The sequence below is a fragment of the Dama dama genome, chromosome 12 (genome assembly GCF_033118175.1).
Source record: "Dama dama isolate Ldn47 chromosome 12, ASM3311817v1, whole genome shotgun sequence".
NCBI classification, from domain to species: Eukaryota; Metazoa; Chordata; class Mammalia; order Artiodactyla; family Cervidae; genus Dama; species Dama dama.
The window spans coordinates 45,982,494-45,996,249 of NC_083692.1; the positions used below are offsets into that span (position 1 = coordinate 45,982,494).

At 36.1% G+C, this 13,756-nt stretch overlaps 1 protein-coding gene across 1 annotated transcript in view; it reads right to left on the bottom strand.

Annotated features, from left to right (window-relative positions):
* WDR72 (WD repeat domain 72) overlaps positions 1-13,756 on the bottom strand; it is a 182,387-nt gene that overhangs the window by 126,937 nt on the left and 41,694 nt on the right. Inside the window, exon 13 of the mRNA XM_061158235.1 lies at positions 2,014-2,216. Coding sequence (XP_061014218.1) covers positions 2,014-2,216 — 203 coding nt within the window. The remainder of the gene's footprint in view (positions 1-2,013; positions 2,217-13,756) is intronic.

Genomic DNA, 13,756 nt, shown 5'->3' on the forward strand with positions numbered 1-13,756 from the left:
TCTACTTAACAGTTAGCTCAATAATAGGAGAAGTATAGCATATAGAACAAAGGAGGTGATAGTCCTGTCTAACTCAATTCTCCAGCTCTGTAGAGAGTAAAAATTGGAGATTATAGTCATCCAGGTAAAGAGTAGCAGCTAGGAAATAAAGTTGGAATCAACCTAAGAGTAGGAAAACAAGACCCCAGGATCTTATTACCTTTTGGAGTCAAAAGACAGAAACAAAATTACATAAAGAAATATATACTATTATCACCACCTAAAAGGTAGCTCTGAAGTCCTCCAAGAAACTGAATGAAATAGCAATCAGCTTACCTTCTGGGAATTAAACTAGTAAATAGGCACTTGATAAATGAGATATGCTCCTGCAGACCCTAGGCACCTGACATGCATGAGTCAAGAGACATATCCAAGTTCCCATCTACTGTTCTAGCATATAATTTCCACTATAAGACACACATTCTATTGTGAACAAAAAGCAACAAAGTCACATTAAGATGAAATACATGGCAGTCTGAGGGTCTTACTCACTGGGCTTTGTTTACCTCCGTCTTAAAATACATAGTAGAAGTGTGGTTCAATCTCCCACTTAGGAGAGACTAAGACCCTATCACTTTCAACTTCAGTTATGAATGTTAAAAATTTTAGTATATTGATATAATTGTCCTTATAAAACATGACTCCTTGGGAATTCCTTGGGAGTCTAGTGGTTAAGGCTCTGAGCTTCCACTGCAGGGGGCACAGGTTGGATCTTTGGTCAGGGAAATAAGGTCCCACTTTCTACACAGGGCCAAAAAGCAAACAAAAACCCCATGATTTCTTTAAATAAGAACATGAAAAAAAGATTTGGAAAACTTGAAAACAATTATATTCACAGAAAAAGAAATGGAAAAAAAAAAAAAAAAGCTGCAGCCAAATCGCTGGTTTTAACATCTGCAGGAGAAAGCATAAAAGTAGGTGGCCTAATGGAGTCTGGAAGAGGGAAATCAAAATTTAGAAATTTTTCAGTGTATACCAGTCTTGACCAATAGAGACAGTACCCTGATGGGGTGACAGCAACCATTGCATTAGCTTTTAAGAGCTCAGGGCTCTGACTTGAAGCCTATCAAGGAATCCTCTGTTAAAATTCCACCTCCCCATTCTCCCTTATGCTATGTAGTTTTGCTACAGTGAGACTGTGCTGAGCAATGAACTGCAGTCATATTTATCATTGTAAATTAAATAACTGTCATTCTAGATTCCGTATTCATTTCTTGGGTGTTTGGTTAGTGTGATTCAGTTCTCAAAAGATTGACAAACACTGACCTCACTGATAAAATCTAAATCTAGTCTTTAAAGCTAAAAAGGTGATGCTCATATGCTGGTGCCTCCACCCCCACCCCTGCAGCTTTGAGGCACAGTTTAGCAGCCATCTTAAAGATGACACATCCTCTCACTACATATATATATATATATCATTTTTTTTCCACTTAGGTATTTCACCTCTTAATTTGCTTATCACAAATAAAAACAAAAAGACATCAGAAAAATTAGATCATTGAATTCTTTTGATACACTTAGCATCTCTAGGATCATCAGCATGTCAGAATTCTAAGCCTTATTTAATACACAATGATGGAGTTTGTGTGAAACTCAAACTCCACAAACAATGATGGAGTTGTGTGAAAAAAAAAAAAAAAAAAAAGGAACCAGACCACAGAATATAGGTTTCCACCCCCCTTTCATTAAAAACCATCTAGAATTCAAGAATTCATATAAAATTGGCTCAATATTGATAAGCCAGAACATGTCTTCATCAAAAAAAGAATTCTATACTCATTCAAAAATAATAATCACTCAAAAACTTATCCCAATTTACCCAAGATTGCTTGGAAGGCATGTCTGGTAGATACAATCATCTCTGAGTTGTTATCTTTGTGCTCATTTTTAATGGGTATATATTGATGAAAGCGCATTACTTCTTACTTGGGGTTGGTAATGTTTACCGTGAGCAGCAGCTTGATTTGAACTTACCTTACATGAAGACTCCACCATCAGACCAGGGCAAGGTATTGGCCCACACTGGGACAAGTTGGAAGACCTCTGTTCTACACTTTTGTGCTTATGTGTCTCTGAGGCCACTGGAAGTACAGAATCAGGCTTTGGAAGTTGTGAATCATCACAACAATTAAGAATAATCTTCGCTCTTTCTCCCGTTTCATGTCTTTCCAAAGTGCCTGAAAAACAAGATTAGAAATAAAAATTTATGCAAAATATTTACCCCCAAAGAATGAAAAGAAGAAACCACTCTTAACAGAAAAATCACAATTCTTTCAGTCATCATGCCTTACTATCTCCTTGCAACCAAAGGACAGCCCGGAGCCTCCTCTAAATTATCAAATCATCGTTTTATAAAGGCTAAAATTATAGACTTGAGACACTCATATTTCTCTTTCTGCTCTTTCGTCCACTGAAATCAACAGAGCATTCAATAGTCGTTAACAGTAAAATCTCCTACTTATTATACAGTATGCAAGTGATCAATAACAAACAACTATGGAATATTTTAGTGCTGTCCCCTAGTGTTCCAGCTCACAAACAACAGAGAATCCACAGTGCTTTGCTTGGGTTCCCAACCTTAAAATGATTCTATTGATAATACAGCATTTAAGTGAATAGGGGGAATAAGAATGCAGATGCCTGATGCCTTCATCTTCAGCAGTTCAGGCCTCTCTAGGGTTTTGTGGCTGGTGATGGTATTGCTGATACTGTTGCTTATACATTTTGGCTTTTATTTCTTATTCTGTTAGGAGAGAAAAAAATTATTTTGCCCTCTTCTCTGCCATTCTTATAGTTTCAGAATTTAAAGGTACTAACAAGTGGAGTTTAAAGTTAAAAGAAACAAGTATAAAATGAGCAAAAGCATCAGAAAAGAATTCACAGTGTTTTTATAAAATACATTGTCATAACACTCAGTGAAATTTCGATAAATATCAATTAATCATGACCACTGTCTCATATCAGTTATGAATTCATTTTATTACTCATACTATATTAAATATATACCCTATATCCTATTAAGTAAACTGGCGAAGGAAAATTAACTTTACATAGAATCTAAACACAAAATTTTAATTATTATTCCTTTCCTACCAATGAAGAAAGAAGCAGTTGTACAATAATATTTGCAAAGAAGGAAAAAGATCATTCTTATTGATAGTATTAAGAAAAAATAAATTTAAAGTAATTACAATAAGAAAATAGAAATAATGCTTCTATACCCCTATGTCTTTAGATTACATAGGTAGAGTTGAAGCTTATGACTGTTCAAACCTTACTCATTTCTCCTTCTCTCTTCCGGTATCTTTCCTTTTCAGCAACAAACTACCTTGAGTTAGTGCTTTGGATTCTGAATCGTTAATAGCTACTATGCTAAAATATTGGGCAGAAATTTAGTCTCTGGTCTTTTAACTGTGATATCTTTTCATTACCACATTTCTTCATTAATAAATTAATGTCTTTAACATGTATATCTTACAAATGTTATTTCTCTAGACTTTCCTTTTCCATCAAGATAGATACACCTTCAAGTAAAGCTGGCAGCAACACCAAGAAAATCTTTTCTGTTAAGGATGACAATAAGAAGAGTTTCTCAAACCAAAGATAACAGTTATTACTACAGCTATTACTACTTTCTAAAAATAACTGCATTCCAGAACTTGTAGCTGAAACATCTAAAATACACTGTCTTTGTGGAGGAGTCTCTTTGAATATGATGTCACCGTGGATATTTTTTCTCATTTTTTTCTGTGACTACTCAAACTATAATACAGAGTGAAAAAGAATGACTCAAGCGTGCTCCCCCTGGAATTACGGAGAATCTAATGGAATCTAATTGTAGTGTGGAGGCAAGGAACACCTGAAAATTAATTTGTTATAATATTAAAAGTAACACATAAGTTCCTTCCACTCCACTCCAAAAATAAAAACCTTCCACTCTAACAAATATGGAGCAATTAATTTTGTGAGCAATAGTTCCCACTTTGACTAGTTATTAAATATTCAAGATGATTAGGAGCTTCCCAGGTGGTGCTAGTGGTAAAGAACCCGCCTGCCAATGCAGGAGATGTAATGTAAGAGATGGAGGTTCGATCCCTGGGTGGGGAAGATCACCTTCAGAAGGGTCTGCCAACCCACTCCAGTATTCTTGCCAGGAGAATCCCATGGACAGAGGAGCATGGCAGGTTACAGTCCATAGCGTCACACAGAGTTGGACATGACTAAAGGGACTTAGCACGCAGGATGATTAGATTATTTTGTTTCAAAGAACTAGTTGAAGCACAAATGTGGTAAGGAGAGTGGTTAGAGTGAGTTGATTTCTTCAAAAGTTACCATAGACAAATGATTGTCTTTTTATTCTCAAATGGCTGCAAAAAATGTATTTGCTTAATTATAATGACATTCTTCAAGGGATATCTACTTTCTCTTTTTCCTTTTTAAGTGAAGTACAATTGGTGTATGATATTTTATAAGTTACAGGTGTACAATATAGTGATTCACCATTCTTCAAGATTATACTCAATTTATAGTTATTATAAAGTATTGGCATGTTCCCTGGGTTGTACAATATATACTTATAATTTATTTTATACCTAATAGTTTGTACCTCTTAATCCCCTACACCTATATGGCTTCTTTCTCCTAACCTGTCCCCAATGGTAACCACTAGTTTGTTGTCTATATCTGTGAGTTTGCTTCTTTTTTATTATATTTACTAGTTCGTTGTGTTTTTTAGATTCTATATAAGTGATATCATGCAGTATTTGTTTTTTTCTGTCTGACTTATTTCACCTAGCATAATACCCTCCAAGTCCATCTATGTTGTTGCAAATGGCAAAATTTCATTCTTTTTTATGGCTGGAGTAGTATTCCATTGTATGTATATGCCACATTTTCTTTATCCTTTCATCTGTTGATGGGCATTTAGGTTGCTTCCATATATTGGCAGTTAATAAAGCTGTTATGGACATTGAGGAGCATGTATCTTTTCAAATTAGTGATTTTGTTTTTCTCAGATATACGCCCAGGAGTGGAATTGTTGGGTGATATGGTAATTCTGGGTTTCCCAGGTGGCTCAGTTGTTAAAGAATCCACCTGCAATGCAGGAGATGCAGAAGTGGGTTCGATCCTTGGGTTGGGATGATCTCCTGGAGAAGGCAATGGCAACCCACTCCAGTATATTTGCCTGGAGAAACCCATGGACAGAGGAGCCTGGCAGGCTACAGTTCATGGGGTTGCAAAGAGTCAGACATGATTGAAGTGACTGAGCACACACGCATGGTATTTCTATTTTTAGCTTTTTAAGAAACTTCATACAGTTTTCTACAGTCATTGCATTAATTTACATTTCCAACATCAGTTCACAAATGTTCCCCTTTCTCCAGATCCTTGTCAACATTTGTTATTTGTGGTCTTTTTTTCATGACAGGCATTCTGACAAGTGTGAGGTTATATCTCATTGTGGTTTTGATTTGCATTTCCCTGATGATTAGCAGTGTTGAAAAATCTTTTCATGTCTATGGCCATCTACATGTTCTCTTTGGGAAAATGTCTACTCTGTTCTTTGACTATTTTTTAACCCATTTTTTAATGTTGATTTGTATGAGCTGTTTATATATGTTGGATGTTAACCCCTTTTCAGTCATATTATTTGCAAATATTTTCTCCCATTCAGTAAGTTGTCTTTTTGTCTGTTTATGATCTCCTTTGCTGTAAAAGATTTTAAGTTTAATTAGGTTGCATTTGTTTATTTTTGGTTTTATTTTCCTTGCTTTAGGAGACAGATCCAAAAACAGTATTGCTATGATTTATGTCAGCATCCTAGGCACAGCATAAGAGGAAAAAAATAGAAATCCTAAGGAAAGAAAGAAATAAACTGTCACTGTTTACAAATGATGTGATAGTATACATAAAAAATTTTAAAGATGCCACCAGAAAACTACAAGAGCTCATCAATGAAATCAGTAAACTTGCAGGATACAAAATTAATATACAGAAATCTGTTGCATTTCTATACAGTAACAATGAACTGCCAGAAAGAGAAATAAAGGAAACTATCTCATTTATCGTCATATCAAAAATAATAAGATACTTAGGAATAAACCTATCTCAAGAGGTAAAAGGCCTATATTCAGAAAACTGTAAGACGCTGATAAAAATAATTGAAAATGACCTAAATAGAAAGATACACCTTATTCTTGGGTTGAAAGAATATTGTTAAAATGACTATACTCCTCAAGGCAGTCTACAGATTCGATGTAATCCCTATCAAAATATGAAGGACATTTTTCACAGAACTAGAACAAATAATCTTAAAATTTGTATGGAAATACAGAAGAATCTAAACATAGCCAAAACAATCTTGAGAAAGAAGAATACAGCAGGAGGAATCATGCCCCCCTAAATTCAGGCTATAGTATAGAACTACAGTAACTAAAACAGTATGTTACTGGCACAAAAACAGAAACATAGATCAGTGCAGCATAATAGAGAATCCAGAAGTATACCCATGCACTTATAGTCAATTAATCTATGACAAAGGAGACAAGAATATACAATGGGAAAAAGACAATCTCTTCAGTAAGCAGTGCTGGGAACACTGAGCAGCTCCACCTAAAAGAATGAAATTAGAACACTACTTAACACCAATCACAGAAATAAACTCAAAATGGATTAAAGACCTTAATATAAAAGAACCCATAAATTGCATTCTGAAAATTTTCAGCTGATTTTCTAATAAATTCAGAACAATAATTTTCATCAAAACCCTGACAGTGGAAAGACAGGGATTCCCATGTATTCCAGTTACCAATTTATTGACTCTTAGTTCTAAATTCACACTTTATTGTCTGCTCTGAAAATGGATATGGGTTTTTAAAATATTTTTCCTTTAATAGCTGGTGCAGTGTTAACCTTTGTAGATAAAAGGGTGCTGTAAGGACCTAGTAGAAGAAAGGGTTTTTCTTCTCTGATCTGGGGCAGCCTGGCTGGCTTCTTCCCCAGAACCAGGCCCCTGCAGTGCAGGTCAGCCAGCAGATAGCAGCTTCACTTGGCACAGTCTCTGCCTGGTTTTATAACAGAGTGCCTCCAGCGAGGCATCTGCCTGTGAACTGCTTTCCCTAGTCCCCTAGTGGGCATATTTCTGGCAAGTTACACCACACCACAGCAGCTCCTCTACCATCCAGTGACCTCAGCTGTGACCTCCTCCAGCAAGGTCAGGATCATAGCTTGGGGGCGGGGCAAGTGCTTCCTTGGGCAGTTATCTCAGCTGCTGAGTAATGACTGCTTCTTAAATCTACTATTCCTATATTCTTTAGAGTTTTCTTTAGTTCTTATTAACCTATTCCTCCCACTGAAATTCTTTATGGTGGTTACTAATTTTTAATGTTATATGATCTCTGTTCAAATTACTATGTCATTTCTCTCTCCTGATTAGATCTTGATTAATGTATCATGATGGCAAAAGAGGAGAGTGAAAAAAGCTGGCTTGAAAGTCAACTTTAAAAACTAAGATCAGGGCATTTGGCTCCATCAGTTCATGGCAAATAGAAGGGGAAAAAGTGGAAGCAGTGACATATTTTATTTTCTTGGGCTCTAAAATCACTGTGGATTTTGACTGCAGCCATGAAATAAAAAGATGCTTGCTCCTTGGCAGGAAAGCCATGACAAACCTAGACAGTGTTTTAAAAAACAGAGACATCATTTTTTCCAAAAAAGGTGTGTATAGTCAGTCAAAGCTGTGATTTTTACAGCAGTCATATACAGATGTGAGAGCTGGATCATAAAGAAATCTGAGCACTGAAGAATTAGTGCTTTTGAACTGTGGTATTGGAGAAGACTCTTGAGAGTCTCTTGGACTGCAAGGAGATCCAACCAGCCTTCTTAAAGGAAATCAAGCCTGAATATTCATTGGAAGGACTGATGCTAAAGATGAAGCTCTGATACTTTGGCCACCTGAGGCCAAGAGTTGACTCATTGGAAAAGACCCTGATTCTGGAAAAGACTGAAGGCAAAAGGAGAAGAGGGCAACAGAGAATGAGATGGTTAGATAGCATCACCACCTCAATGGACATGAATATGAGCAAACTCCAGAGGATAGTGGAGGACAGGGAAGTCTGACCTGCTACAGTCTATGGGATCTCAGAGAGTTGGACACGACTTAGCAACTGAACAATAACAGCAGTATATCATGGATAAATCACTTCTGATGCAGAATGATCCTTTCAATATATTTCTGAAATTATGGGACATATTTCTGAAATTATGAACATAAGTTCAGGGATATACTTAAATTGTTAACGTATAGGAGGGAGGCCATGACCCAAAGGAGGTTGAACACAGGATGGCTTTTCAACTCTAATAAGCTGACTTTGGCAAGAACAGAATAGTCACTACTGCCTAGAATAGTCACTACTGCCTAAAGTATCAGAAACTGAAGGCTTATGAAACTGCTTAATTCAACTTCCAATTTCAGAGGAACCTTTCTTTTTCAAAGTGAAAAAAAAAAAGTGAAAAGTGAAAGGGTTAGTTTCTGAGTCGTGTCCAACCCTTTGTGACCCATCAGGCTCCTCTGTCCATGAAATTCTCTAGGCAAGACTGCTAGAGTGGGTAGCCATTTCCTTCTCCAAAGTGAACTCCATGATAACTAGGATTTTTTTCCTTTTGCACTGTACTACATCAAGAATATGATTTAACTCACACCTAATCTTCATTTGGGTCCATCTGAATATGATGTATGGACACATGTGAGTTAAATATTATTGAAAGTCACAATACCATTTCTTCCCTCAAAGTAGATGTTGTGTAAAAAATACCATAAAATCTACTCCTCATAAAATATTCATTGTATAAAATACCTTTCATAAATATCTTACATTTTCCCCTATTGCTTAGTTTTTAATGAGTTTTTATACAATTTGTTTTAATCCTAACTATACAACAGTACATTACAGAATGGAAACAATCATAAGAGAGCTTAGAAAAATTAACATGCTAACAGAAAGTGAAGAAAAGACAGCCCTGGCCAGTATTCCAGGCAGTTATCACTGATCCAAAATTACGTATTCCTCAAGAAGCCAGTGCACAGAAACATGAGAAACAGCGGAGCCTCTTTGCAGAGCCTGGGTCCATGTTGACACTATTTCCACATGTACATCCTGCTTTCATCACTTAGTGAAAACACTACACAACATCTTTAGTCACAATTTCACCAAATGTGAAACATCACTAATTACATTTTACACCAAAACTTTCTCTGTGGCCCCCTTTGCAACTGTGTGTCTAGCTGATGTCCTCTCTGTCTGCCAAAGCTGACAGCCCCGAGACATCACTGCATGATCGGTAAAAGCAGACTCAGCACCAGCCTGCCATTCACTTGAATCCTGGTTTTACCCTTTCGTGTCGTGTGGTCTTGGGCAAGTCATTTTACAGTCCCGTGCCTCAGTTTCCTCATCTGTGCAATGGGGATCTTAATCATTCCTACCTCACAGGGAATTAGGTTGAGTAGATGTGTAGAACGTCTCAGGATAGGTTCTGGCACACAGTGGGTGCTGTGCTATCTGACAGGCCTCCTCTGATGTCAGTGGGCTCTTACCCCACCCCTTGTGAGCAGTTTAACAAACCTATTCAGCTCTGTGGCTCTAGGATCTACCTGACCCCAGGCCTGAGCTCACTGGGCAGAAGAGCAGTATGGTCTCCTCTGCCTCCTACCTGTAACTCAAAACTCCTCCTTGCCTCTCAGGGTAGATTATAATCAAAATCAGAGTAGGATTATTACATTTGTCTTACTTTTTAATCCTCCTCAGTAAACCAGGCAGGAGTCTGGCCTAAATTAAAGGCTAGATAAATACTTCTTAGTGGATTATATGACATCAGCAATGTGGCTAATGATTTTTCACGGTGGCTACACTTGGGATTAAATACAAACTCCTTGACCCACAAGTCATATTCTTGCCCCAGCTTCCTCCCATGTCATCCTCCCCTTGTTCACAAATTAGATCTTTTTTTGGTTTGTTTTAAAAAGAAGTTCTTTTTTTTAAACTTTTTATTTTGTCTTGTGGTATAGCCAATTAAAAACGTTGTGGTAATTTCAGGTGAAGAGTAAAGGGACTCAGCCATACATGTACATGTTTCCATTCTCCAAACTCCCCTTCCATCCAGGCTGCCGCATAGCATTGACTAGAGTTCCATGTGCTATAAAAGGTCCTTGCTGGTTATCCACTTTAAATATAGCAGTGTGTATGTGTCTATCCCAAACTTGCTAACTATCCCTCCCCCACAACAGACTCACAGACTTAAGAGAATGAATTTATGATTGCCAATGTGGGGTGGGAGATCTTTGAAAATAAATTCTTTCCTGCTAGCTCCATCTTTCTCCTTAAGTAGTAGCTTAAAGTCTTACCTCCTCAGAGAGGCTCTTCTAAAGTAAATTCTCTTCTGATGCATTGCTTTTTCTGTCTCAGCTTCTTTATTTTGTAGATCTTAACACATTTGTAATTGGTATATTTTATTTGCTAGTTAAATTCAGGGTTGTCTCCCTACTAAGTGCTAAATTCTTTTTGGAAAGCAGAGTTCAACATGGGCTCACTGAATAAATAAACCAAATTTTACTGTTTTCTTTGTAGCAGCGGAAGGAGGTGGCTGTGAAATCATCAGAGCGTGCCATGGTCTCAGTGTGACAGGAAAAAAACACCAAATTATACCCATTATAAATCCAGGAGGATTTATAATTATACCCTAGAATCCAGGAGGAACTAACACTGGGAAAAGCAGCATTTACATGCCTGATGCCTGACCCAGGTCTCAGCAATGTGGCCAAGTCTTTCCTGATTCCCAAGAATCTGGAACTGGAAACACAAGTAAGTCTCTGAATGACATATTTTAACTTGACCTGTGGAGTAGCCCATTGCTTGCTGCCTAAATGGCCTTAATAAGGAGGGTGCATCAGAGTTGTTTCTGCTTCCATTCAAGCAGACATGCAGAGTTAACATGTGCAGTTCCAGATAGTGATCAGAGCAGAGAGACAAAGGCTTAAGCATTATCAGCAGATGAGTGAGGATTAAATCCCAATGAAATAATGTCATCTTCATCTTCAAGAGAGTATGGAGTGAGATTTGTCAAGAAGCCAGTATAAAACCTTTAGCAGTTTTCTGCACACAGAGAGGAAAGGAAAGAGAAATTCAGAAATTGTTGTAAATCAGTATGTTGTAAAAATACAGTCATATTTTAAGTGCATTGGGATTGTCAATATTTATAGGGAATTATAGTTTTTTTGTTTAGTTTTGTTTTTAAATAGGGAAAATAATAACTTTTTAATATGCCTGTTATGAAATCTGATTCTGAAGTATCAATCTATTTTAAATCAAGACGTGTACCAGGAAGGCTGCTGCCCTCAATAGTGACAGAACGTGGCAGAGGATAAAGAGAATACATTCAGATGATAAAATATCCCTTATATGTCATAGACTTGAATATCTACATAAAGAAAAGGAAGGAGAAGTAATATTCTACACTTTGATTCCCTTCCAAAGAAGCAGAGATTGCTCCCTTGATTTTATTTCTCTTATAATCTTCCCATATTTTAAATATTTGTTATCTTCTATTTAAACATTTTTCAACTCCCACTAATATGTGTTTTCTAAAATCAACAAAGTTATCATAGCCTGCTACCAACTAATGAGTAGCTTTAAATTACATATTTAAAAACCCCAGCCAGATAAACTTTGTTCAACAGCTTAACAACTAGGTCAGCTAAGTCTATAAGAAAACCAATACCTATTATCTCAAAATGGACAGAAATGGTTACAATACAAAACATAGTTACTTGATGAATACATCTGCAAATAGTGAATAAATTAAGATTCAAAAACAATACTCAGATGGGTTAGCTTTTTAACCTCATTTTACATAAATATTTTGCTTACTTAAAAATTTATGTAAATAAAATTGAGATAGTAGATAATTTATTATAACTCATGGTGTTTTTCCTCAGAAGAACAGTGTAAAAATAGCATTATTACAGAAACATAAATTCCTCCTAGCACACTAATATCACATATATTGTAAACCAACAAATTTTAAACAATTTATTTAATCAAAACTTTTATCAATTACATATTGTGTTTATTGTGGGATTGTGAAAGATCAGAATTAATTCATATCTTGTGATTAGCAATTAATGTAAATTATACTTATATGACTAAAGCTTAATAGTGAGAACATGTGAGTGGACACATTATAGACTTAGGTCCTTTTTCTACATCAGGTAGGCATTTTCTAACTGAATCTACCACAATATCAGGCAGTAATTAAGAGGGCAGTTATACTTCAAATTGACTGTCTCCAGAAGAGAATAGGCTGGAATAATGGCCTCGCTACCAAATTTAGTAGTCAAATTAATAAAATCAGGTTTCAACAAAATAGCTTACTGACAGCTATAATCAAATTCCACGTATCAAGGCATTTGACCACTGGGTCTGTTGTGAGATTTACCATTTATCTTCAGTTACATGTGAAGTTCATTGCTTTGTTCACAGAAGAACATGGAGATCGACCTGGTGCCCTCTTCCTAACAAAACCATTTCACAGTTACTGCATCTTACTCCCAAAAATGTATAACTGATGGGGGTTCTGACCAGGGACGGGGGACCCTGGAGGTATCAAACTTAGCTAACTAGAAAATAAGGGAAGGGTGGGGATAGGAAATGGATCTGAAAACATTAAATTAGGCATAAAGGCATGCACCATCACTCCTAATTGTATATGAATAAATTCAGCTGTAAAATAGATTGCCAAGGACATAACTCATTTTGTTCTATATAGAAGTCTTAGTATGATAAACTCATGATTGGCTTCACATCAACCTTCCATACCTTAAGGGTATATAGAATACATTTTCACAAAGTCTCTGACCACCACGACCTTAACCCCAGCTCTGCCACTGCCTCTAGCACATTCAGAGCAACACTGGGATTTATCAGCTGGGCCACCTCAACCCTCACATCTATTCTGACCGTTGACCTCTAGAAAAACAGAATAAAGGGGTGAGAGGGGGGGTGGGGTGAAAGAAAAAAAGAATCAAAATACATTGATGTTTGAAGTTGCTGAGATATATAAGGATTACAAATAATACATTAATTTTAAACAAATTTGAAGGCAGAGTTTTTTGGAAAAGGTATTTACTTATCAAATATTCCTTCTTTTTAAACATGTGCTAACATCATGGAAACTACTATGACTAAATTTTAATTTTTAACCTCATTCTAAGACTTCATATAATTTTAAAACCAATTTAAGAAGTGAATATTTATGGAAAAGTATTTCTATATAATGATACAAAGATTATATTTAAGTTTAAAATTAGCTGTTATTTACAAAACATTAAAATTGTACTGCTTCTAATTATTACAAAGTGTCATTCAACCTGCATTTTTTATTCTTTTATACCAAGTATGCTTATTTTATTACTTTTAAAATATTTCAGAAATAGTCTTTTTTCCCTCATTTTCTTGGTTGAAGATTATTTTACTTAGAGGATACAATATTCCTAGAGATTTGACTCTATCATTTATTCACTTCTGTTGTCAATTAATTTAATTAGGTAAATATCTGACTGAGTTGATCTGGAATTTTGCAGAGAAAAATGAAGAGTATTGGATAAGGAAAAATCAGGGAACAGTCTCTTGAATAACATGTTGGCTGGGTGAGGTTGCAGTCACAT